Source organism: Brassica napus, chromosome A3, assembly GCF_020379485.1.
Source record: "Brassica napus cultivar Da-Ae chromosome A3, Da-Ae, whole genome shotgun sequence".
NCBI classification, from domain to species: Eukaryota; Viridiplantae; Streptophyta; class Magnoliopsida; order Brassicales; family Brassicaceae; genus Brassica; species Brassica napus.
The window spans coordinates 24,822,026-24,841,323 of NC_063436.1; the positions used below are offsets into that span (position 1 = coordinate 24,822,026).

General features: G+C 33.9%; 2 protein-coding genes across 2 annotated transcripts; one reads left to right on the forward strand and one right to left on the reverse strand.

Annotated features, from left to right (window-relative positions):
- Positions 1-720: 720 nt before the first annotated feature.
- On the reverse strand, positions 721-2,566 carry LOC106420922 (transcription factor MYB102). The gene is made up of 3 exons (XM_013861766.3): positions 2,048-2,566; positions 1,830-1,959; positions 721-1,704 (listed from the first exon to the last, which is right to left on the reverse strand). The coding sequence occupies exons 1-3, from the start codon at positions 2,178-2,180 to the stop codon at positions 921-923; spliced, it is 1,047 nt and encodes a 348-aa protein (XP_013717220.3). The 5' UTR covers positions 2,181-2,566; the 3' UTR covers positions 721-920.
- Positions 2,567-17,682: 15,116 nt separating this feature from the next.
- On the forward strand, positions 17,683-19,075 carry LOC111214292. Its single transcript, XM_022716868.2, has 2 exons — positions 17,683-18,134; positions 18,769-19,075. Exons 1-2 carry the CDS (start codon positions 17,844-17,846, stop codon positions 18,934-18,936), a joined length of 459 nt encoding a protein of 152 aa, XP_022572589.2. The 5' UTR covers positions 17,683-17,843; the 3' UTR covers positions 18,937-19,075.
- Positions 19,076-19,298: the final 223 nt, after the last annotated feature.

Genomic DNA, 19,298 nt, shown 5'->3' on the forward strand with positions numbered 1-19,298 from the left:
AAAACCTACGCCATGATTTCAATTATATGGAAGCTTACTTTTTTTCTTTGATTACATGCCAATTCATAGACACGTGTCGTCATCCATTAGATACTTTTGTAGTCCCGTGAAACAATAGTTATGACTCCATTAACTTCTGCACGTATAGTAGTTTAGTTTCTATAGTTCTTTTGAGAAAAACAAGTGCAGAAGTTAATGGAACTGAAGCTTCTATAGTTATATTTGTCTTTTCTAGTAAATATCACTCTAGAGTCTTTTCAGGCTTGTCTTGCGTCTTGTAGTCTTTTCAATTACTCATTGTCTGGCAGTTGTACAGATGATATAAAAGAAATACCAGTGTAAATGTAATTAATCATTAATTTTTTTTGACTTAATAATTAATAATTAATTTGGTTGACAAAAAAAAAATTAATAATTAATTTGAAATAATACTTTAGGTTTTGCTGGGATGCATGTGGTTGATCTTGTGATCATAAAAATGAAATACGTATATAATATACAGGTTATATGGTGAATTATTTGGACCTACAAGTTTGTTTGGCTCATACGTTCCCATTAGTACCTTTTGGGGAACATGACATAAGTCAATAATGTAATTATTAAAATATTTATTTCATGTCTATATCAGGAAATTTTAGCATCTCATATCAATTATACATCATTGAATCATATATAATCTTGAGAGGAGACTATACATATGTAAAAGTAAAGCCGGCCAAATATAAATATTTAAATATAAACTGGATATCAATAATGAAAACTCCATTACTAAAAATAGTAGTAATATAATCCCTAAGTAAAAACAAGAAAACAAATGATATTTTACATGTAAAAAAATGCAAATACACAAAAACAAGTCTTAAAATTTTAAAAGAAAAATAAAAAACGATCCAACAATGAATTTATTTTGTTTCTTGAATTTATATGATAACACCACTAATGCCCAAAACATCTGGAATATCAAACTTCATGAGATTATTGCAATAGCTTTCCATTTCATCCTCAGTGCTGCAACTGCTACTATCGATGTAAGTTGTGGAGCCTGAGTTTAACGTAGTGGGGCTCGAGGATGGTGTATTCAAGACCGAATTAGCGAAGTTGAAACTCTGATCTGAATGAGAAGGATCTAATACAAAACTAGAGCTTTCATAATCGTTAAATGTTGGAATATTGCAATCTTGGACCGACGCATTCGAGGTTGAAGCGAAAGTATGTTCTCCGAAACCATTGAACTGATGGTCCATGTCATTAAACTGATATTCATTGGGGAATGGCGGCAAGCAAGACTGGAGCTCTTGATGGTCGGTTTGATATTGATTTACTCCGGTTTGGTTAACGTCATGACGATAAAGCGTATGGTTCTCGTGGTCGTGGGTGCTTGAGTCATGATCCACCATGTAGTTTTGGTTTTGGTTTTGAGAGGAGAGAGAGGTAGCGAACTTGAGTATTTCGGGGTTAACCAATGGATATTGTTGCTGCTGACGATGAGCATCCATCATGAGTGTTGATATGTTCACGTGATGTAAAGAGGAATTGGATAGAGATGACGCTAAGATGGTTGAGATGTCAAGGAGATCGAGTCGTGGACTGTGAGTCACTGGATCAATCCCCATTCTAAGTAGCTTCTTTCTTATATGTGTGTTCCAAAAGTTTTTGACCTCGTTATCAGTTCTTCCGGGCAAACGCGCAGCAATCGCAGACCATCTATAAAAATTAATATAATAAAAATAGACATAAGAATCTTAAACTAGTTCAAACTTCAAAGTAAATATTGCCTGAGAAAAATAAGTTTTTTTGGTAGAATAAAGAAAAGACATAGTTAAACTCACTTGTTTCCTAAGAAACTATGAAGCTTAATAATTGTTTCTTCTTCTTCGAAGGAGAATCTTCCTCGCTTTATATCTGGTCGGAGATAGTTAGTCCACCTTAATCGGCAACTCTTGCCACATCTCTGCAAACCTGATAAATAAGAGATGAAACAAAACGATTAAAAATGAAACAAAATTATTACTAAAACATGATTTAAAGTTCAGATTAAGAGACATACCAGCATTTTTGGGGAGGGTTCTCCAGTTACCATATCCATGTTTCTGGATATACTCGATAAGCTTCTGGTCTTCCTCTGAAGTCCATGGCCCTTTCTTGAGTCCGTTCTTCTCGCAACAAGGTGATCGCCCCATTTGATGTTTTTGATGATTAATGATTAATCACAAGAAGTTGGTAAATCTGCTTTTGTCAATTGTGAGCTAATCTGAGAGTTTAAAGGAAATTATGAGAAAGAGAGAAGTAAAGGTCATATGGTACGTAAAGGAAAGTACGAAGTATATATAGGCATTGAAGAAGAGGGGAAGTCAATATGGTTCGGTGCCGTCCTCGGTTTCACAATTAGTATACGTGTCCCTTTAGTTTTTTTTTCTTAAAAATCGAATAGATGTTGTGTTTATACTTATACCATGGTATCTGTTTATTATGTACATGCCTATTATTGGCTTGATGATTTCCTTTTGGAGTTTGAGTCTGTTTTTATGCTTACATATTAACTAAAAAATTGAACAGGACGTTTATAACTAACCGCACAGATGCAGAACACATACTTTTTTTTAAAGGGATACCATTTGCAAAACACATACTTAAAAGATACAAAGCATATACACAAATTAAAATAAATAAAACACGGTGTTTCGTTGTACACTTATAATTACAAATGCTCTATATTTTCTAAAGCAGTAAAGCACTATTTACAAACTCAAACTCAAACTCAAGAGAACACCACCGACCATGTTAATTTTTTGCTAAAAAACAGGATAGTGAAAGATACTTCTTGAAACAGGTTGTGTCATTGTTTCCTCGTGAGTACTGTTGAATTTACTAAACATTTGCTGGAGCGGTGATCAACATTTTCTTAAAAATTAATAAAAGTATCTTAATAAGCCTATAATAAGCTTTCTTGCTCTATCGAAACTTTGATAACTCTTAAAAGTAGCTGTAACGTTGAAAAATGCAGTTTTGTTAGTCCTATTCAGCATGATCGTAATTTAGCAAAAAAAATATTCATCATGATCATGAAACATATATATGACATGAGTTAAACAACCTAAGATCATTTCCAAAGTAAAACAAGAGTAACCTTTATTCTCATCAATTTCTCAGCAATAATCATTGATAATTCTTTTTGGGTCAAATCATCGATAATCCTTAAAATGGTTACAACATCAAGGAAGTAATGAAAAAAACGTAACGAAAATTTATAAAATTATCTAGCTCTAGCATATAAGAATCGACGTACCCATGTTTAATGTAAACATCATACTCACATGTAAAAATTCACTTGTAAAAGAAATACGCTTAAATATTCAAATCTCGTTCCTAAAGAGGGGACGACTAATTAACATGATGTAGTTATCGTAGTTTTCGCATAAGTATTGGTATTACTATATTGGTTACTGTAAAAACGAAAATTGTAATACTATTGTAAATTAATATGCAACACAAGGAAATATATAGTTGGTTCACCCCTTTTTAACGCTTAAATATGGTATTACAGATTACTGTAGTCTGTATCAACTATCAAGTAGATAAACTAGTAGTAATAATTTTTTTTTGAATACCAGAAAATTTGGAGTCGAAGTTCGTAATCATTCCTAGTATGAAATCACAATATGTAATATTAATTTCGTCTCAGTTTTCAGTAGCACTGAAGATTTCTGCATAATAACCAATGGTCCTTTGTAGCTCAACTGATGATTTTTTAAATAATAATAATGATAGTTTACCCATGATTAAAAAAAGTTTTGATAATTAAAGTAACACAATCAATGGGTTGAGGATTGTGGAAAGAGCGTCGCTCTCCAAGCTTTGGGAGAAGCTTTCTTATTACCTGTCGCCAACATGAAGACGCCAGTTCGTTTCTCCCTCTCAGTTTCAACTCCTATCCTGTTTTTTATTCTCTGGACTATATTTTCCACTTTTTGTTTAAAAAGTAAACGACAATAACAAAAACGTGTAATAACAAAAATATATACGTTACACTTAACTTTTAATCAATTATCTAATCAAATAAATTAAAATTTCGTTTTTAATTTTTAATAGTTATACATTTTATTCATTAAGGGTATAAACGATATTAACTACTCTAACTTTTAACGATATTAAAGACTTGTTATTTGTACACTATATTCATAATTTTAGTAAAAAATCTATTTGATTAATATTTAATTATATAATTTATTTTTTTTAATTTTTACTAAAATACTTAAAATTATCTACTCAAATAAATTAAAATTTCGTTTTTATTTTTTAATTTAGTTATACATTTTTTTCATTAAGGGTATAAACGATATTAAACACTCTAACTTTTAACGTGAGAGCTTGTTTCCAAAAATTTACTTCGCAAAAATAGTATAGATACTGAGATCATAAAATATTCGGAGAAATTGTTCCTTTTTGTGTGCAACTAATATATTTTGACATCATTCATTCATTTAAACTAGAGTCATTGAATACGTCTTCTTGTGGCAGAGATCTACACCGCAGTGTGGATTATCGAACCGTTTTAAGTTAAGAACCTATAGACTCCACTGCGTACTATAGGAACTTCAAATAATTGTGAATAGCAATAGATTTGTGAATAATTAATTAACTGGCATTCAGAAAAATACACGTATCACTTTCAAATCAATATTATTTGATTATAGTTAGACTCCACTGCGTACTAAATCTAATGTAAGCATCATTAAACTAAATCTTATTAATCGTCTTATTCTTATGAATCCAAATTATTAGGAACTTCATGCATGCTAAAAGTTACTTATATAACCATTTCTTCCGGAGGTCTTATTAATCTGTTTTAGCGACTATTTAAAGAAGCTTAATTAAATAACATTAATGATCCGTAATATTAGGGTTATGTGACATAACTTATGTCTCGGTGCTTGAGATTGAAGAATCTATCGGGTCCAACGACAAACGAAATCGTTACAAACTTACAAGGTGCGAAATTATGCCGTTCAACCAATTATTAATTGAGTCAAATCTAAATTAAAAACTAAGAATAAGGTAATTAGGTGTTAATGCTATATTAGGCTATAATCTGTCGAAAGCTAGCTAGGGCTTTCCTCAATTCCTTGCGCATGGTGTATCATTTGCCACAACGAGAAGCCCACGTGTATATATAGTTGACCAAATCTCAATAGTTGATTAACGTTTTTGACAAATTAATTAACTGATTATTTATATACACATGATACATGTATGATCTAGCGGTCCTTATGATTCCATAATATTGTATGCAACAAAAATCGCAATTAACAATTTGATCTGATTATTTAGTATGATCTAGCGGTCCGTATGATTCCATAAAATTGTATGCAACAAAAATCGCAATTAACAATTTGATCTGATTATTTGAAAATATATACTAAATGTTTAGTTTTTATTATTTTGGTTGTCGATATAATTTGCATTTTGCAATACATTGATTTAGTGGTGCTTAGCGAGCCACACATATACATTGTTTATCAAATAATTCTTCAAATAAAATATGAAAGATGATAAATCAATAAAATATATTGTTCTCATATAGATTCATTTATTTTGTTCATCATTCAAAGTTTTTTTGATTCATACATATATAAACAAAAGCCTTTGAACCCTAAGCAGTTGAAAGGAGCATAGTCACCAGACAATGAACAAAAGGTCCATTTGTCCATATACAGAAAACGATAAAATTTGATACGAAATCGTAATAGTTGTGCAGTTGATGTTGCCACTTAAGGGACTTGCGTAAGACTTCATGCAAATTATACATTATTTAGGTACGTCTTGCATTTACCTATTGATCTGATTACAAGTTTTTTTTTATTGAATAATTTTTTTTGTCCATTATATATTGGGATTTGATCAATAATAGAGCTGATGGGTACGTTGACAATTAATATTAAAAGTTATCTTATAAAATTTGTAGGAAAGAAAACAACACACTCGAGAACTCTCTGGAATTGTATAGATTCATTTTTGCTTATTCTTTTCACGATTATATGATTAAAAATCTCTGCCGACGTACAAAATCATTCATACATCGACGCAGTTTAACCTAGTGTCTGATCGGTAAACACATCAGCGTAAAACGGAGTAAAACTATTTATGCTGGACCCATTATTATATCTAGAGTAAAACTTTTTTTGTTGTCGTGTGTTTTAGTTTTTTTTTTTGGCGCAGCTCTTTTCTCCACTAATAAGAGGTGGAAAATATATCGCCCATTAAGTGAGATCCATATAATTTTGCTTTTACTTTTTGGTTTCACCATTTTACTCCACTTTACTCTAATAGTTTACCAATCAGAGCTCTAATAATATAAGTACTTTTGGAGTTGATCCATAATCCTGAATTATATATGAGTTTGTATTAGATCAATTTGACTGATGTACTAGTACTACTTTCATTTTATGATCATGTTACCTTGGATTTGATAAAAAAAACAAGTTTTTTTAATGTTTTTGTAACATCTATTTCATTGATGAAATGCAAATGTTGATACATCCAATAGAGTGGTACATCCTATATCTCGATACCTTCTTTATTGATAACGTTAAGTAATTAATCACTTTCTAACCACACCAGGGGCGGATGCAAAGGCAAGTTTACGGAGGCATGTGCTCCCGACTGATTTTCAATTTTCCTTACGTAATTATTGTAAAGCCTATGAAATGCCTTCAACTCTAAAATTAATCATAATGGAAATGATCATGTGCCCCCGACTGTTCCAGTGTTCCTACATCCGCTACTGAACCACACGTGCTTAAACTCTTGATGCAGCTCCGACGCTGTTTTTTTTTTAAATTCTTAACTTTAAAAAAAGAGATAAAATCGTAAAGATATTAAAGTAAAGGAGTAAAACTTCTTAAACTAAGGAGATTTAGAACCGATTGAAACTTAAAGCAACAACGGTCACCTAATATTTATAGAATTGTAACAATTAAAATATTAATATATTTTTTTCTTTTAAAACTCCTCACCATATTTATCGATAATGTTGTTCTTAGGCCATCATCATTGATGAAGCTCTAAATGGGATTCTTATAAATTAAAATAATTCAAAAAATAAAAAAAAAGCAAAGAAACGGTTGAGAGAGACAAGAGAACATCTCTGAACGAGGAGACCTTGTTCAAAGTTACGAGGGACATTGCTTTTTGCCTATTATTTATTGGCTTATCTTTTTCTAATATTAATTTTTTTGTTTGAGAATTAATTGCGTAAAGTTTCAACCATTGCGGGTGCCTTTAACTGCTTGAGACCAGAATATTTGAGTGAGAAAAAGAATGGAAAAGTTCCATAAAAATATCCCAACTAAATTTCGTCAAACTTTTCAAACCTAACTTTTTTCGCTATCCACTTTAATATCTTTACTAATTATTTTGCTAGTTTAATACACAAAATTCTAAAAGAATGTAATTTTAATACCCAAACTTTGTTTATTATAATCAAAATATTAATAAGTTTCAAACAAAATTAAAAAAAATCTTTAAAATTTCTACTTTTATTTGAAGTTAAAAGAATTAAAGTAACTAAATGATGGAATTTTTTTTGAATTTAGAAAACTAAATTTTGATGGAAAAATAAATAAATTTATTTTATATTTCCAAAAAAAAAATTTGATATTTAAAACTTAAAAATGTTATTAAAAATTTAAGATTGTACACAATTTAGTTATTTTTATTTCTAAGAATTAAAATAAAACTAGAATTTTAAGATTTTTTTTTTGAATTTTAGAGATTTTTTAAATTTTATTTAAAACTAATTAATATTTGTGATTAAAATAAGCACAATTTGGATATTAAAAAAAGAGCACTGTTTAAAAATATTGTGTATTAAAATGGATTAAATAATTAGTTGAAGTATTAAAATGGATAGCGCAAAAGTTTAATTACATGCCTCTTCTTGCCGAGGTGACGTAGCTTTAAGTAACATTTTTTTGAAACTTAGCTTTAAGTAACTTGACACAACCTGATCTGTGATCCATAGGTTTATCACTACAAGAAAACAGCGGTATTCTGACGGACGTTCCGACGGAAAATGAATTCCTCGGAATATACCGAGGCATTTCCGAGGCAATTCCGAGGAAACACAAAATTTTGCTTCCTCGGAATTCCGTCGGAAAATTCCGACGGAATTCCGAGGAAAATTCATTTCGTCGGAATATTCCGACGGAATACCGAGGAAACTAGTATTCCTCGGAAAAAACCGATGAATTCCGAGGAAATATTATAGACGTTAGAGAGCCGTTGGAGAGCCGTTGGGGGGATTTTAAAAATTCCGAGGAAATTCCGACGAACTAGCCGTTTGCATCGGAATTCCGTCGGAATTTCCTCGGACCGTCGGCAGGATTTCAACTATAAATACAAGCACCCCTCTTCCTCTTCATTCACACCATATCTTCATCCTCCCTCTCACTTTCTTTACACACGAATTTGATTCATAAAAAACATGTCTTCTTCAAATTATTTTCGTTCTTGGATCGATCGACCTCATTTGGATCCGAACACGAGATTGCTTACGGAAGAATACCAACAAGGTATAACCGAATTCATGGGGTTAGTTCACCGACAACCGGAAGCAAAAACAGGTATGTTAAGATGTCCTTGCTCTAATTGTAAAAATAAAAAAGTTATTAAAGAATGGGATGTTTGGACTCATTTATATTTGAGTGGGTTTACACGAAGTTACAAAATTTGGTATCATCATGGAGAAACTGATTATGAACTTGGTAGTACTAGCGAACCTCAGCCAGCGGTTAGATTAGAAGATCCAATTAGAACGGATGTAGATTACGGTGTAGGTACTGAGCAGATGGTAAATGATCATTTTAGAGGGGAAGATTTACCCAATGCCGAAGCTAGGAGATTTTATGATATGTTGGATGCTGGAAAGCAACCATTGTACGAAGGTTGCAGAGATGGTCATTCAGCTTTATCATCTGCTACAAGATTGATGGGCATTAAGACGGATTATAATTTGGCTGAAGACTGTGTGGATGCGATTGCTGATTATGTAAAAGGTATTCTACCCGAAGATAATGTAGCTCCTGGCTCATACTACGAGGTTCAGAAACTCGTAGCTGGTCTTGGTTTATCGTATCAGGTAATAGATGTATGCAGAGACAACTGCATGATTTATTGGAGGGCGGATGAACAGCGGGTTTCATGCAAATTTTGTGGGAAGCCTCGTTATAAAGATACGAGTGGAAGAGTTCCAGTACCATATAAAAGGATGTGGTATTTGCCTTTGACGGAAAGGTTGCAGAGGCTGTATCTGTCTGAACGCACAGCGCAACCAATGAGATGGCATGCGGAGCACTCAACAGATGGTGAGATCAGACATCCTTCAGATGCAAAAGCGTGGAAGCATTTCCAATCAAAGTATCCCGACTTTGCGTATGAGAGAAGAAATGTCTACCTTGGATTATGTACTGATGGTTTCAGCCCGTTTGGCAAGAGTGGAAGACAGTATTCTCTATGGCCAGTCATTCTTACACCATACAACCTACCCCCAAACTTGTGCTTGCGACGAGAGTTTTTGTTTCTCTCGATTCTCGTTCCCGGACCAGAGCATCCTAAGAGATCACTTGATGTGTTTCTTCAGCCACTAATATATGAGTTGCAACAACTATGGACTCAAGGTGCTGAAACATACGATGTTTCGTATAAAGAAAACTTTCAAATGCGGGCAGTACTAATGTGGACAATAAGTGATTTTCCAGCATATGGTATGTTATCTGGATGGACAACGCATGGAAGGCTATCATGTCCATATTGTCAAGATAACACTGATGCTTTCCAACTAAAACACGGAAGGAAAACGTGTTGGTTTGACTGTCACAGGAGATTTCTACCACCAGATCATCCATATCGTAGAAGTAGGAATTTGTTTACGAAGAACAAGAGGGTGTTTGACAGTCCACCTCCGGAAATTCGTGGGAAAGATTTGAAGACACAACTTAGAGATTTTGGTGCAGAAAGGACGCCAGACGTCGGTGGACATGAGCATTTTCCGGTAGATGGTGTTGGAAACCTACATAACTGGCACAAAAAAAGTATTTTTTGGGATCTGCCATACTGGGAGGATCATCTACTAAGGCATAATTTAGATGTCATGCATATCGAGAAGAACTTTTTTGACAATCTCATGAACACGATCCTTAATGTTCAAGGTAAAACAAAGGATAATTTGAAGTCAAGACTGGATTTAGTCGATATATGTGCTCGTTCAGAACTTCATGTTGATGAGAGTGGTAGGGCTCCTTTTCCCATATACCGACTTGATGCAGCGGGAAAGGATGCGTTCTTTGATTGGATTTCAAACGATGTGGAATTTCCAGACGGTTACGCATCTAATTTGCGTAACTGTATCGACAGAAAGGAAGGAAAGTTTACTGGCTTGAAAAGCCATGATTGCCATGTAATGATGCAGCGTCTCCTTCCGTTTGCCTTCAAGGAACTATTACCACGAAATGTTCATGAAGCAATTGCAGGGATAAGTGGTTTCTTCCGCGATTTATGCACAAGATCAGTGACTCTTGAAGGTATTGAAAATTTGAAGACTAACATAGCTGTGATTCAGTGCAACCTTGAGAAGATATTTCCTCCCTCATTTTTTGATGTTATGGAGCATCTTGTTATTCACCTGGTAAGAGAATTGGAACTTGGTGGTCCTGTGCAGTATAGATGGATGTATCTGTATGAGCGGTATATGTTCCATTTGAAGAAGATGGTGAAAAATTTAAGTAGGGTGGAAGGGTCTATAGTCGCACAGATGATCAATGAAGAAACTTCAAACTTTGCCGAGTACTACTTTCCAGCAGAAGTTCAGACCAAAAACAGAAGACCTGCTCGGCATGATGATAGAGGCGAACGGGCAACATATCATTGGAAGGTTCCAGACATTTTCACAGACGTTGGACGACTTAGCGGAAAACCAAAGGACCGTCGACTTACTGATCAGGAGCGCAGTCATTTGCAAACATATTTACTCACCAACTGCGAAGATGTTCTTCAATATGAAAGGATTTTCATGGCAGAAAAGCGGTTAGAATATAGATACGCCACAGAGGACGAACTAGAAGAAATGAAGCAGAGAGAATTTGGTGGATGGATGTTTACTTATGTGAGTGATGGTTTGGCCAGAGGCGAAACATTTGACGATTGGATACGCGAGATGGTCGTTGGACCAAACTTTGTTGTGAAGTCATATCCGAGATTTTGTACTCGAGGATATGCATTCACAACTCAGAAGAGGAGACGTTCGAGTACGACTTACGATGCTGGTGTTTGTTCTGCATCAGGAGATGATGTATACTACGGACACATAAATGAGATTTTAGAAATCAAGTATTTGGGCATGGTTGGATTGCGCTGTACTGTTTTCTATTGTGACTGGCACGACAACACTCCAGATCGAGGTGTGAGAACAGATGCATTTGGTGTTACATCAGTAAATTCAAGACGGAAGCTGCAATATTATGATCCTTTCATTCTTGCTTCTCAGGCCGATCAGGTTTGTTATATCAAGTACCCCCGGGTAAGGAACAGAGATGATCCATGGGTTACTGTTACAAGACTCAACCCGAGAGGCCGAGTTCAGGGAAGTTCTGAGCTGGAAGACCCACTACAACCAAGCACATCCGGCAACTTAAGTGCAGCAGAAGATTTAGGTGGAGTTGGCCTTGTAGTCGATTTAACTGACTTCGGAGAAGAAGCCGCCGTTCACGTAGATGATGAACCAGTGATTGGAGAGTTTCACCAAGATCCAGATTCAGATTCATCTGGTGATGACGACTCGGAAACAGACTAGCGTCGACCTTTTTTTTTTTTTTTTTTAAGGAAAATTCCGAGGAAATTCCGAGGACAGATAGGTTTTCCTCGGAATTTCCTCGGAATAGATCTTCTCGATTGAAAACCCCAAGTTCCTCGGAATTCCCTCGGAAAATTCCGAGGAAATTCCGAGGAACTCTTTATGTTCGTCGGCATTTCCTCGGAAAATTCCGAGGAAATTCCGAGGAGATGGGGATTTGATTATAGATTCTTTTTCCTCGGAATCTCCTCGGTATATTCCGAGGAAATGCTGACGAACATAAGGATTTCCTCGGAATCTCCTCGGTATATTCCGAGGAAATTCCGAGGAACTGGGGGTTTTAAATCGAAAACAACGTTTTACGGATTGAATAACACGTATATAACCTTCATTAAGTGTCATAACCAGATTATGATGTTTGGAACTATGAACTTTGGTGTTTTATCCAATAACAAACACTTTTACGATTGCATGAACGAAAACCACACAACATAAGAGAAACACTTATACACTTTAATAAATGGTAAAGGGAATACTTACAATTATTTTTGAAATTGTGTTATTTCATGGTTTATGATCATCTATACAAAGAATCCTCAATGGTATGCATTATAATTGTATAAGAAATGAAATACGGCGAAAATAATCGATGTTTAAAACCCCAAACCCTGGTTCCTCAGAAATTCCTCGGAGATTACCGAGGGTATTCCGAGGAATCATTGTTCGTCGGAATATTTTCATTTAACCGGGTAAACCAAGCCGCCAAATATTTCGGGAAAATTGAATCAAAGAATTCCGAGGAAATTCCGACGGAAATATTAAATATTTCCGAGGAAATTCCGACGGATAGTTTCCGTCGGACGCCTCATAATATTAGGGCGAGCCCGATCTTCTTCCCCATTTCTCTCTTTCTCTCCGCGCCGCTGAGCCTCTCCTCTCGCGATTTCCGGCGACTCCACCGTTCTCTCTCGCGTTTTTCCGGCGAATCTCCCCTAATCCTCCCCCATAATCATGTAAGAACCCTATCCCACTCTTTTAGGTTAGATTTGTATGGTTTTTAAGTAGATTTGATGATTTTGGAATGAGATTTATAGATTTTGTTAGGGTGAATGGTAGATTTGTGTAAAATCGAGTTTGATTATGTATTTCACTTGATTTGAATTTTTTTTTTAGAGTTTTTATTAATTTTGTGGTTATAAAAATCGAATTTGAAATTATATATATATATTGAAAACGTTTTTTGTATATAAAATCTATTTTTTGCATTTTAAATTCATTTATATATTTATTAAACATTTTTTAAATCTATAAAACTTTTTTAAGATTAAAAATCATTTATATAATATTTAAAAACATTTTATTTATTTTATATGTAAAATATAAATTTCTATATTTATTAAACATTTTTAATATTATGAAAACTATTTTTGTAATTATTTAACATTTTAAACATTTTTAAAACTATTTTTCGTAATTATTATGTTTTTGGGATTTATTTAAACTATTTTTAAATTTTTAAACTATTTTTTATTTATTAAAACTTTTTTTATTTAAACTGTTTTTTTTAATTAAAATTATTAGAACTAATTTTTAAATATGTTTTTTTTTAATTTACAGGTCTAATGATGATCAGATCCGGCCTCGCCAGCGTCGTAGCCGGGGTGGTATGGGGAGCCAGTCTCGGGGTTCTTCCAGCCATGTTCAGGATTCCGTTTCGCCCCACAGCTCATACCATACATCTCCCTCTCCATTACTCGCTCCTGCTGCTCCCGCTCCCGCTGCTGCACCCGCTCCTGGTCCCGCTGCTGCACCCGGTCCTCTGGGAGTGATGAGGGTTGCGGAGTTGGTTCGACAGCCCGGTCGTGACCATCTTCCCTATCTCACTGAGTATCCACATGGACATGGTCAAACATGGTAATTTAAACTTTTATTTTTTAAACTATTTTTTATTTAAACTATTTTTTTATTAATAATTTTTTTTTATTAGGTTCAACCGATCCGGGAATGGGATCAGCGCATGGATCAACCGTATGATGTACTCGGCCCTCGACAGCGGACATCCGACTTTCACTCACTTCCCTGTCGAGAAGCAGCATCTGTGGTTTCAGCAGTTTGCGGTAAGTATTCTAATTTTTAAATTATATTTTTTATATTATTAAAACTATTTTTTGTAATTATTAAACTATTTTCTATATTTATTAGACATTTTAAATATTATTAAAACTTATTTTTGTAATTATTAAACTAATTTCTATATTTATTAGACATTTTAAATATTATTAAAACTTATTTTGGTAATTATTAAATTATTTTTTTAATTATTAAACTATTTTTTATTTATTAAAACGACGATTTTTGTAATTATTAAACTATTATATTTTTGTGCTTAAAAACTATTTTTAAACTATTTCAGCAAGAATTCAACTGGAATGCCGATGATACGCTCTCTATCTATCACCATTTTGTCCATAAAGTTATGGACAACTATGGGAAGCAGATGTACGAGTGGAAGAAGAAGTGGGAAGTAAACAAGGTAGTTTTTAATTTATTAACAATTTTTAATTTATTAAACTATTTTTAAAATTATTAAACTTTTTTTTTTAAATTAAAAGGTCCCAAAGTCGATGAACGACACGGTCTGGAAGGAGTTGTGTGCGCATTGGGATAAAGAAGAGACGAAAGAAACTTCTTCCACCAACTCCAACAACCGCAGGAGCGACCGTAAAGGAAAGGGCATCTACAAGCATAACTTGGGTGCTCAATCTATTGCCACTCTGGCGGATCGCATGGTAAGCTCAACCGCTTTTTCTTCAATTATTTAAGTTTCAGAATTTTATTTTTTTGCATTTTCAAATTTCTAATGTTTGTCTAATTTATTTTTTTTCAAGGCGGAAGAAAATGAAGGCCACCCAGTTGATGATCTCGCCCTTATGAAAAGGGCGTATACCAACAAGAAGACCGGCCAGATTGATGATGGTCTTGTGAGGGACGTGGTCGACCTGGTCCAAACTCAGGTGTATGACGAAGTGTCTCAGCTTCAAACCGATGATGACGATTCGACGGCCTCGACCAACTTGTCTCGGGTTCGAATCAACGAAATCGTTGAATCGGTAAGTTTTTTTTTTTAAAAGTTCAATTTAATTATTTCTTGATTTTTATTTTATCATCAATTTAAATTATCTAAACTTGGTTATTTATATTTCAGTCGGTTCCAAAGAAAAAGGGACGTTTGGTCGGTTTGGGTCGTCGCTCCCGGTCGGCTGCTCCTTCTTCTGCACCACATGCGTATGTTGATCCAGAAGTTCTTACGGCTCAGCTGAAGGACAAGGATGATCGGATATCTGCGTTGGAGACTCAGATGGCAGCTCAACAGGCGGGCTATGAGACCCAGAAGAGGCTGAACGAGCAGATGATGGAGATGATGAAGAGGATGTACCCGAACGAGACGTTCCCGAACATTCAAGACCCGTAGTTTTTTTTTTTTCCAAAAACTCTGAATGTTTTATTTAAATTTGAATATTATCTACTATGTTTTATTTTATGTTTTATTCAATTTTAATTTTAAATTTTAAAAATTTTAATTTTTAAAAATAAAATTAATTTTTTAAAAAAATAAATTTTAAAAAAAATAATTTTTTTCAAAATTCCGAGGGAATGGAGTTCCTCGGAAAATTCCGAGGAACTTTCTCCCTCGGCAAATTCCGACGAACTTTAAGTTCCTCGGAATTTTCTGAGGGAAAAAGTTCCTCGGAATTTTCCGAGAAACTCCACTCCCTCGGAATTTTCGAGGGAGAGGAGTTTCTCGGAAAAGTCCGAGGAACAAATGTTCCTCGGTATTTTCCGATAAACATTCCGAGGAATATTTCGTCGAAACTTCCGAGGATTGGGCCATCGGAATTCCCTCGGTATTTTCCGAGGAACCTTCCGACGAACTTCGTGTCCTCGGAGTATCCTCGGAATTTTGTTTCCTCGGAATTCCGTCGGAAAATTCCGACGGAATTCCGAGGAATTATGAATTTCCGAGGAGTTATTTCCGAGGACTTTTTTCGTCGGTATGTCCTCGGAATAGCGTTATTCCGACGACATACCGACGATTTTTTCCCTCAGTATCCCGATGTTTTCTTGTAGTGTATATATCCATCGCAAAGACCGTAATGTACTGACTGATGTTTAGTTTTTTATACATAATTTTAAATTTTAAATCATTACAGCACACTGCATCGATGAAAAGCAATGAGATAAAAAAGCTGTTTTAAGAACTTTTTTGAATCTTATTAGAATAAGCATGGCAGTTACGTACTCTGAATAATAATTTACGTGGTCTAAGTACAAACACTGCTTGATCTTGTGTTTACAAAAAAGAAGAGACCCTAACAAATAAGGGAAATTGCGCTCTATGACTTGAAAAAAAACAATAATTCACTAGGTGACTAATAACCCTAAATAGTCAATATATAATGTGTATTTTATATAATAATACAATTATATCCTTGTCTACATCTAAAACAACCGGTTGAAACAATAATTTATAGTAAATAATTAATCATTTCAAAACTACATTGTGGACACCTAATATTCACACATAACTCTAAAGGTAACTTTTAACAGTAAATTATATGGAAGGCGAACGGAGTTCTTTTCGGATCTTCTCGGCGAAACCATTTTTTATTCACGGCGAAGTTTCTTGGTGAAGAAAAAAGCTTCCAAGAACTCATGCGGAAAGTGTAGAAAAAAGAGTATGGGATTTTGAAATTGAGGAAGGCGACGGATATGAGATTGAAAAATCACGGTTGGTGAATACGAAGAAAAAGATACTTACATATTTGTGTACATATTTATGGGTTACCATACTGCTTAAGATATAGTCTATTTCATTCACATATTTCTATACTATATGAAATTGAGCAGTCTGTCTTGCTCTTCAAATTCAACAGTTCTCATGTTTGTAGTGAAAAATTAGGAATACCAAAAATATATAGGAATACCACTTACCTCTCCTCCTCAAGCTTGCCATCCATAGTCTCCTCGCTATTTCTAACTGTTGCAATGTAATATTTATTTATTTTTATTCCATTTGATAAACATAGAATAGAAATGCTATTATACAATATATAAGCATGAGTTATGTTTTGTTGTTGTGTTATTTTACATTTTATATTTTAAAAGTAAGTTATCAAATGAATGGTCTATATTGTATATTTGGGTTTAGAGATTGGGTTTAGGGTTTAGTGATTGGGTTTAGGGTTTAGTGATTATCTATTTTATTTGGGTTTAGGGATTGGGTTTAGGGTTTAGTGATTATAGTTTAAGATTTAGTATTTAGGGGTTCGAAGTGGGTTTGAGATAGACATTATTATTTAGGAGTTGAGATGAAGTTGATGTGCTATACTATTAGGGATTATGAATATGGTTATAGTCTTATACTTATACTATATCGTTCATATGGAATAGAACACTCTATACCTATTTTTGTGGTCATAAACATGTAACGTAGATAGCTAGTCATTCTTTTTCATGTGTAAATATGTTTGTAGAAAATAAGTGTGAGATGTGGACTTTATTACAGTGCATAGTATACGATAAATAAGTGTGTAACATTGGTGGCATTACGTGATATGATAGTAATAATGGTGTTTTTTTCTCATCCATATATTTTAACAATGACATCATTCACTTTTTTCCTTTTTACCGGCTACTTATGAAGGGTGGGGATATAACCGGCCAAAATAGAGACTAAATGTCAGTGAGTTGATTATGTCAAAATCATTGACATATACTTAGTTCTCTTCAGAAATTGGTTATACAGCAAATTAACCCAACAAATAATGACCCATATTACAAAATAAAAGGCTCAAACTCCTAAAGCCCAAAATACCAAATCATTATTCACCACTAATATTCCGGCACCCAGCGAACATAACGGATAAGTTTTATCCTCATCTTCATCTTCCTTTTCTAACTCATTGAGAAGGAAAAACAACGAGATTTTGGTGTGACAATGAACATCGCCACCTATCATCGTCACTCAAATGTCATGTTAAGTCCTCAGATAGAAAAGACTATTGCGAGGAGTGGACAAGCAAGCTCAAATAATGTTACATTCATGACAAGAACACAAGGAGGAGGAAGAAGAAATATGGGATTGTGTTTAGTAAGAGCATGTGCCGGAGAAGAAGAATCCGAGAAACAAATTAAGCCCGAGAGAAGAAGTTTCTTGAGCTTAGCAGAAGCTGGTCTTGTCGAAATATCGGGCCTTGGTGCACACGAGAAGTTTCTCTGTCGACTAACGGTAAATTAAACTATCAGTTTATAACCCTTTCGTTTCTTGAATATAATTATTTGCAATGCAAAATTAAGAATAATTTAGTTTTTTTTTCTAATTTAACAAAGATTTTTCTTATAAATTTAATTGGTGCGAGTGAATTATTAGGAAATGAAACATCAACTTTACATAGAAAACTGAACACATTCATCTTTATGAAGAAAAAAAATTAACACATACATAATCAAGAACCGCATTATATTTAACAATGTATCAGTGCACTACTAGTGTATATACATAAATTAAACAACTAGAATTTCTTTTTTTTGTGAAAGGGTTTAAACAACTAGAATTTCATTTTGTAAAAAAATGAAGAAAGAATCATGTACATTTGATTGTTGAGATATAAAATACGTATTGCACAGTTTATTGGTTAACCGGCCGGGACTTGTGCCCTAGTGGTAATTAATTTGAAGGCGAAACCCAATACGATGAAGCGATGAGCAAATAATGTAGGCTGACATGTGGTTAGTCTGTATCCAATTCGGTGGAGGCCAGGATACTCCAATATAATTCAAAAAAAAAATTTGTATTGCACAAAAAAAGAAAGATATAAAATCTGTACTAATTTCGGTTTTATTTTGGAACTAAAAATATACAGATATCATCATTGAATTTACTAAGAGTGATATCGGAGCAAGAAGGATGTTCAATAGAAGAGTTGAATGCTGGAAAAATATGCGACTGGTTCTTAAAAGATAAGCTGAAAAGAGAGCAGAACATGGAATCTGCCGTTCTTCAATGGGATGATCCCGATTTTCCATTTTAATATTTTCTTATAATTACATTTTAAGGTACAAAAGAGAGCATGTATGATCACCCATTGGAAAATATTGAGTCGGATTGAAGATATTAGCTTCTTCATTATAACAAAGGGAGTATATAAGATCATTATCCTAAAACCATCATTATAACTGGCTCCTCCTTCTGATGGATAGAACATGATGAGATGCGATGATTAAAAACGTTTTTAGATTCGATCACAAATCAACACACATACACAAAAGTTCTAATACATTTTCTTGTAGTATTTAATTTAGTCTACGCTCAGCACGAGACAATAACATCATCTAGTAGTTACTTTTATGTTATTTTAAACTATTACATAACCACATAACATTATGTTAACCA

Excerpts from the sequence above, each read along its gene's own strand:
- LOC106420922 (XM_013861766.3), bottom strand. The coding sequence starts at position 2,180 with ATGGGGCGATCACCTTGTTGCGAGAAGAACGGACTCAAGAAAGGGCCA. Across the intron at positions 1,960-2,047 it reads AACCCTCCCCAAAAATGCTG|GTTTGCAGAGATGTGGCAAG; the intron begins GTATGTCTCTTA and ends CTTATTTATCAG. Across the intron at positions 1,705-1,829 it reads CATAGTTTCTTAGGAAACAA|ATGGTCTGCGATTGCTGCGC; the intron begins GTGAGTTTAACT and ends TAATTTTTATAG.
- LOC111214292 (XM_022716868.2), top strand. The coding sequence starts at position 17,844 with ATGAACATCGCCACCTATCATCGTCACTCAAATGTCATGTTAAGTCCT. Across the intron at positions 18,135-18,768 it reads AGTTTCTCTGTCGACTAACG|ATATCATCATTGAATTTACT; the intron begins GTAAATTAAACT and ends AAAAATATACAG.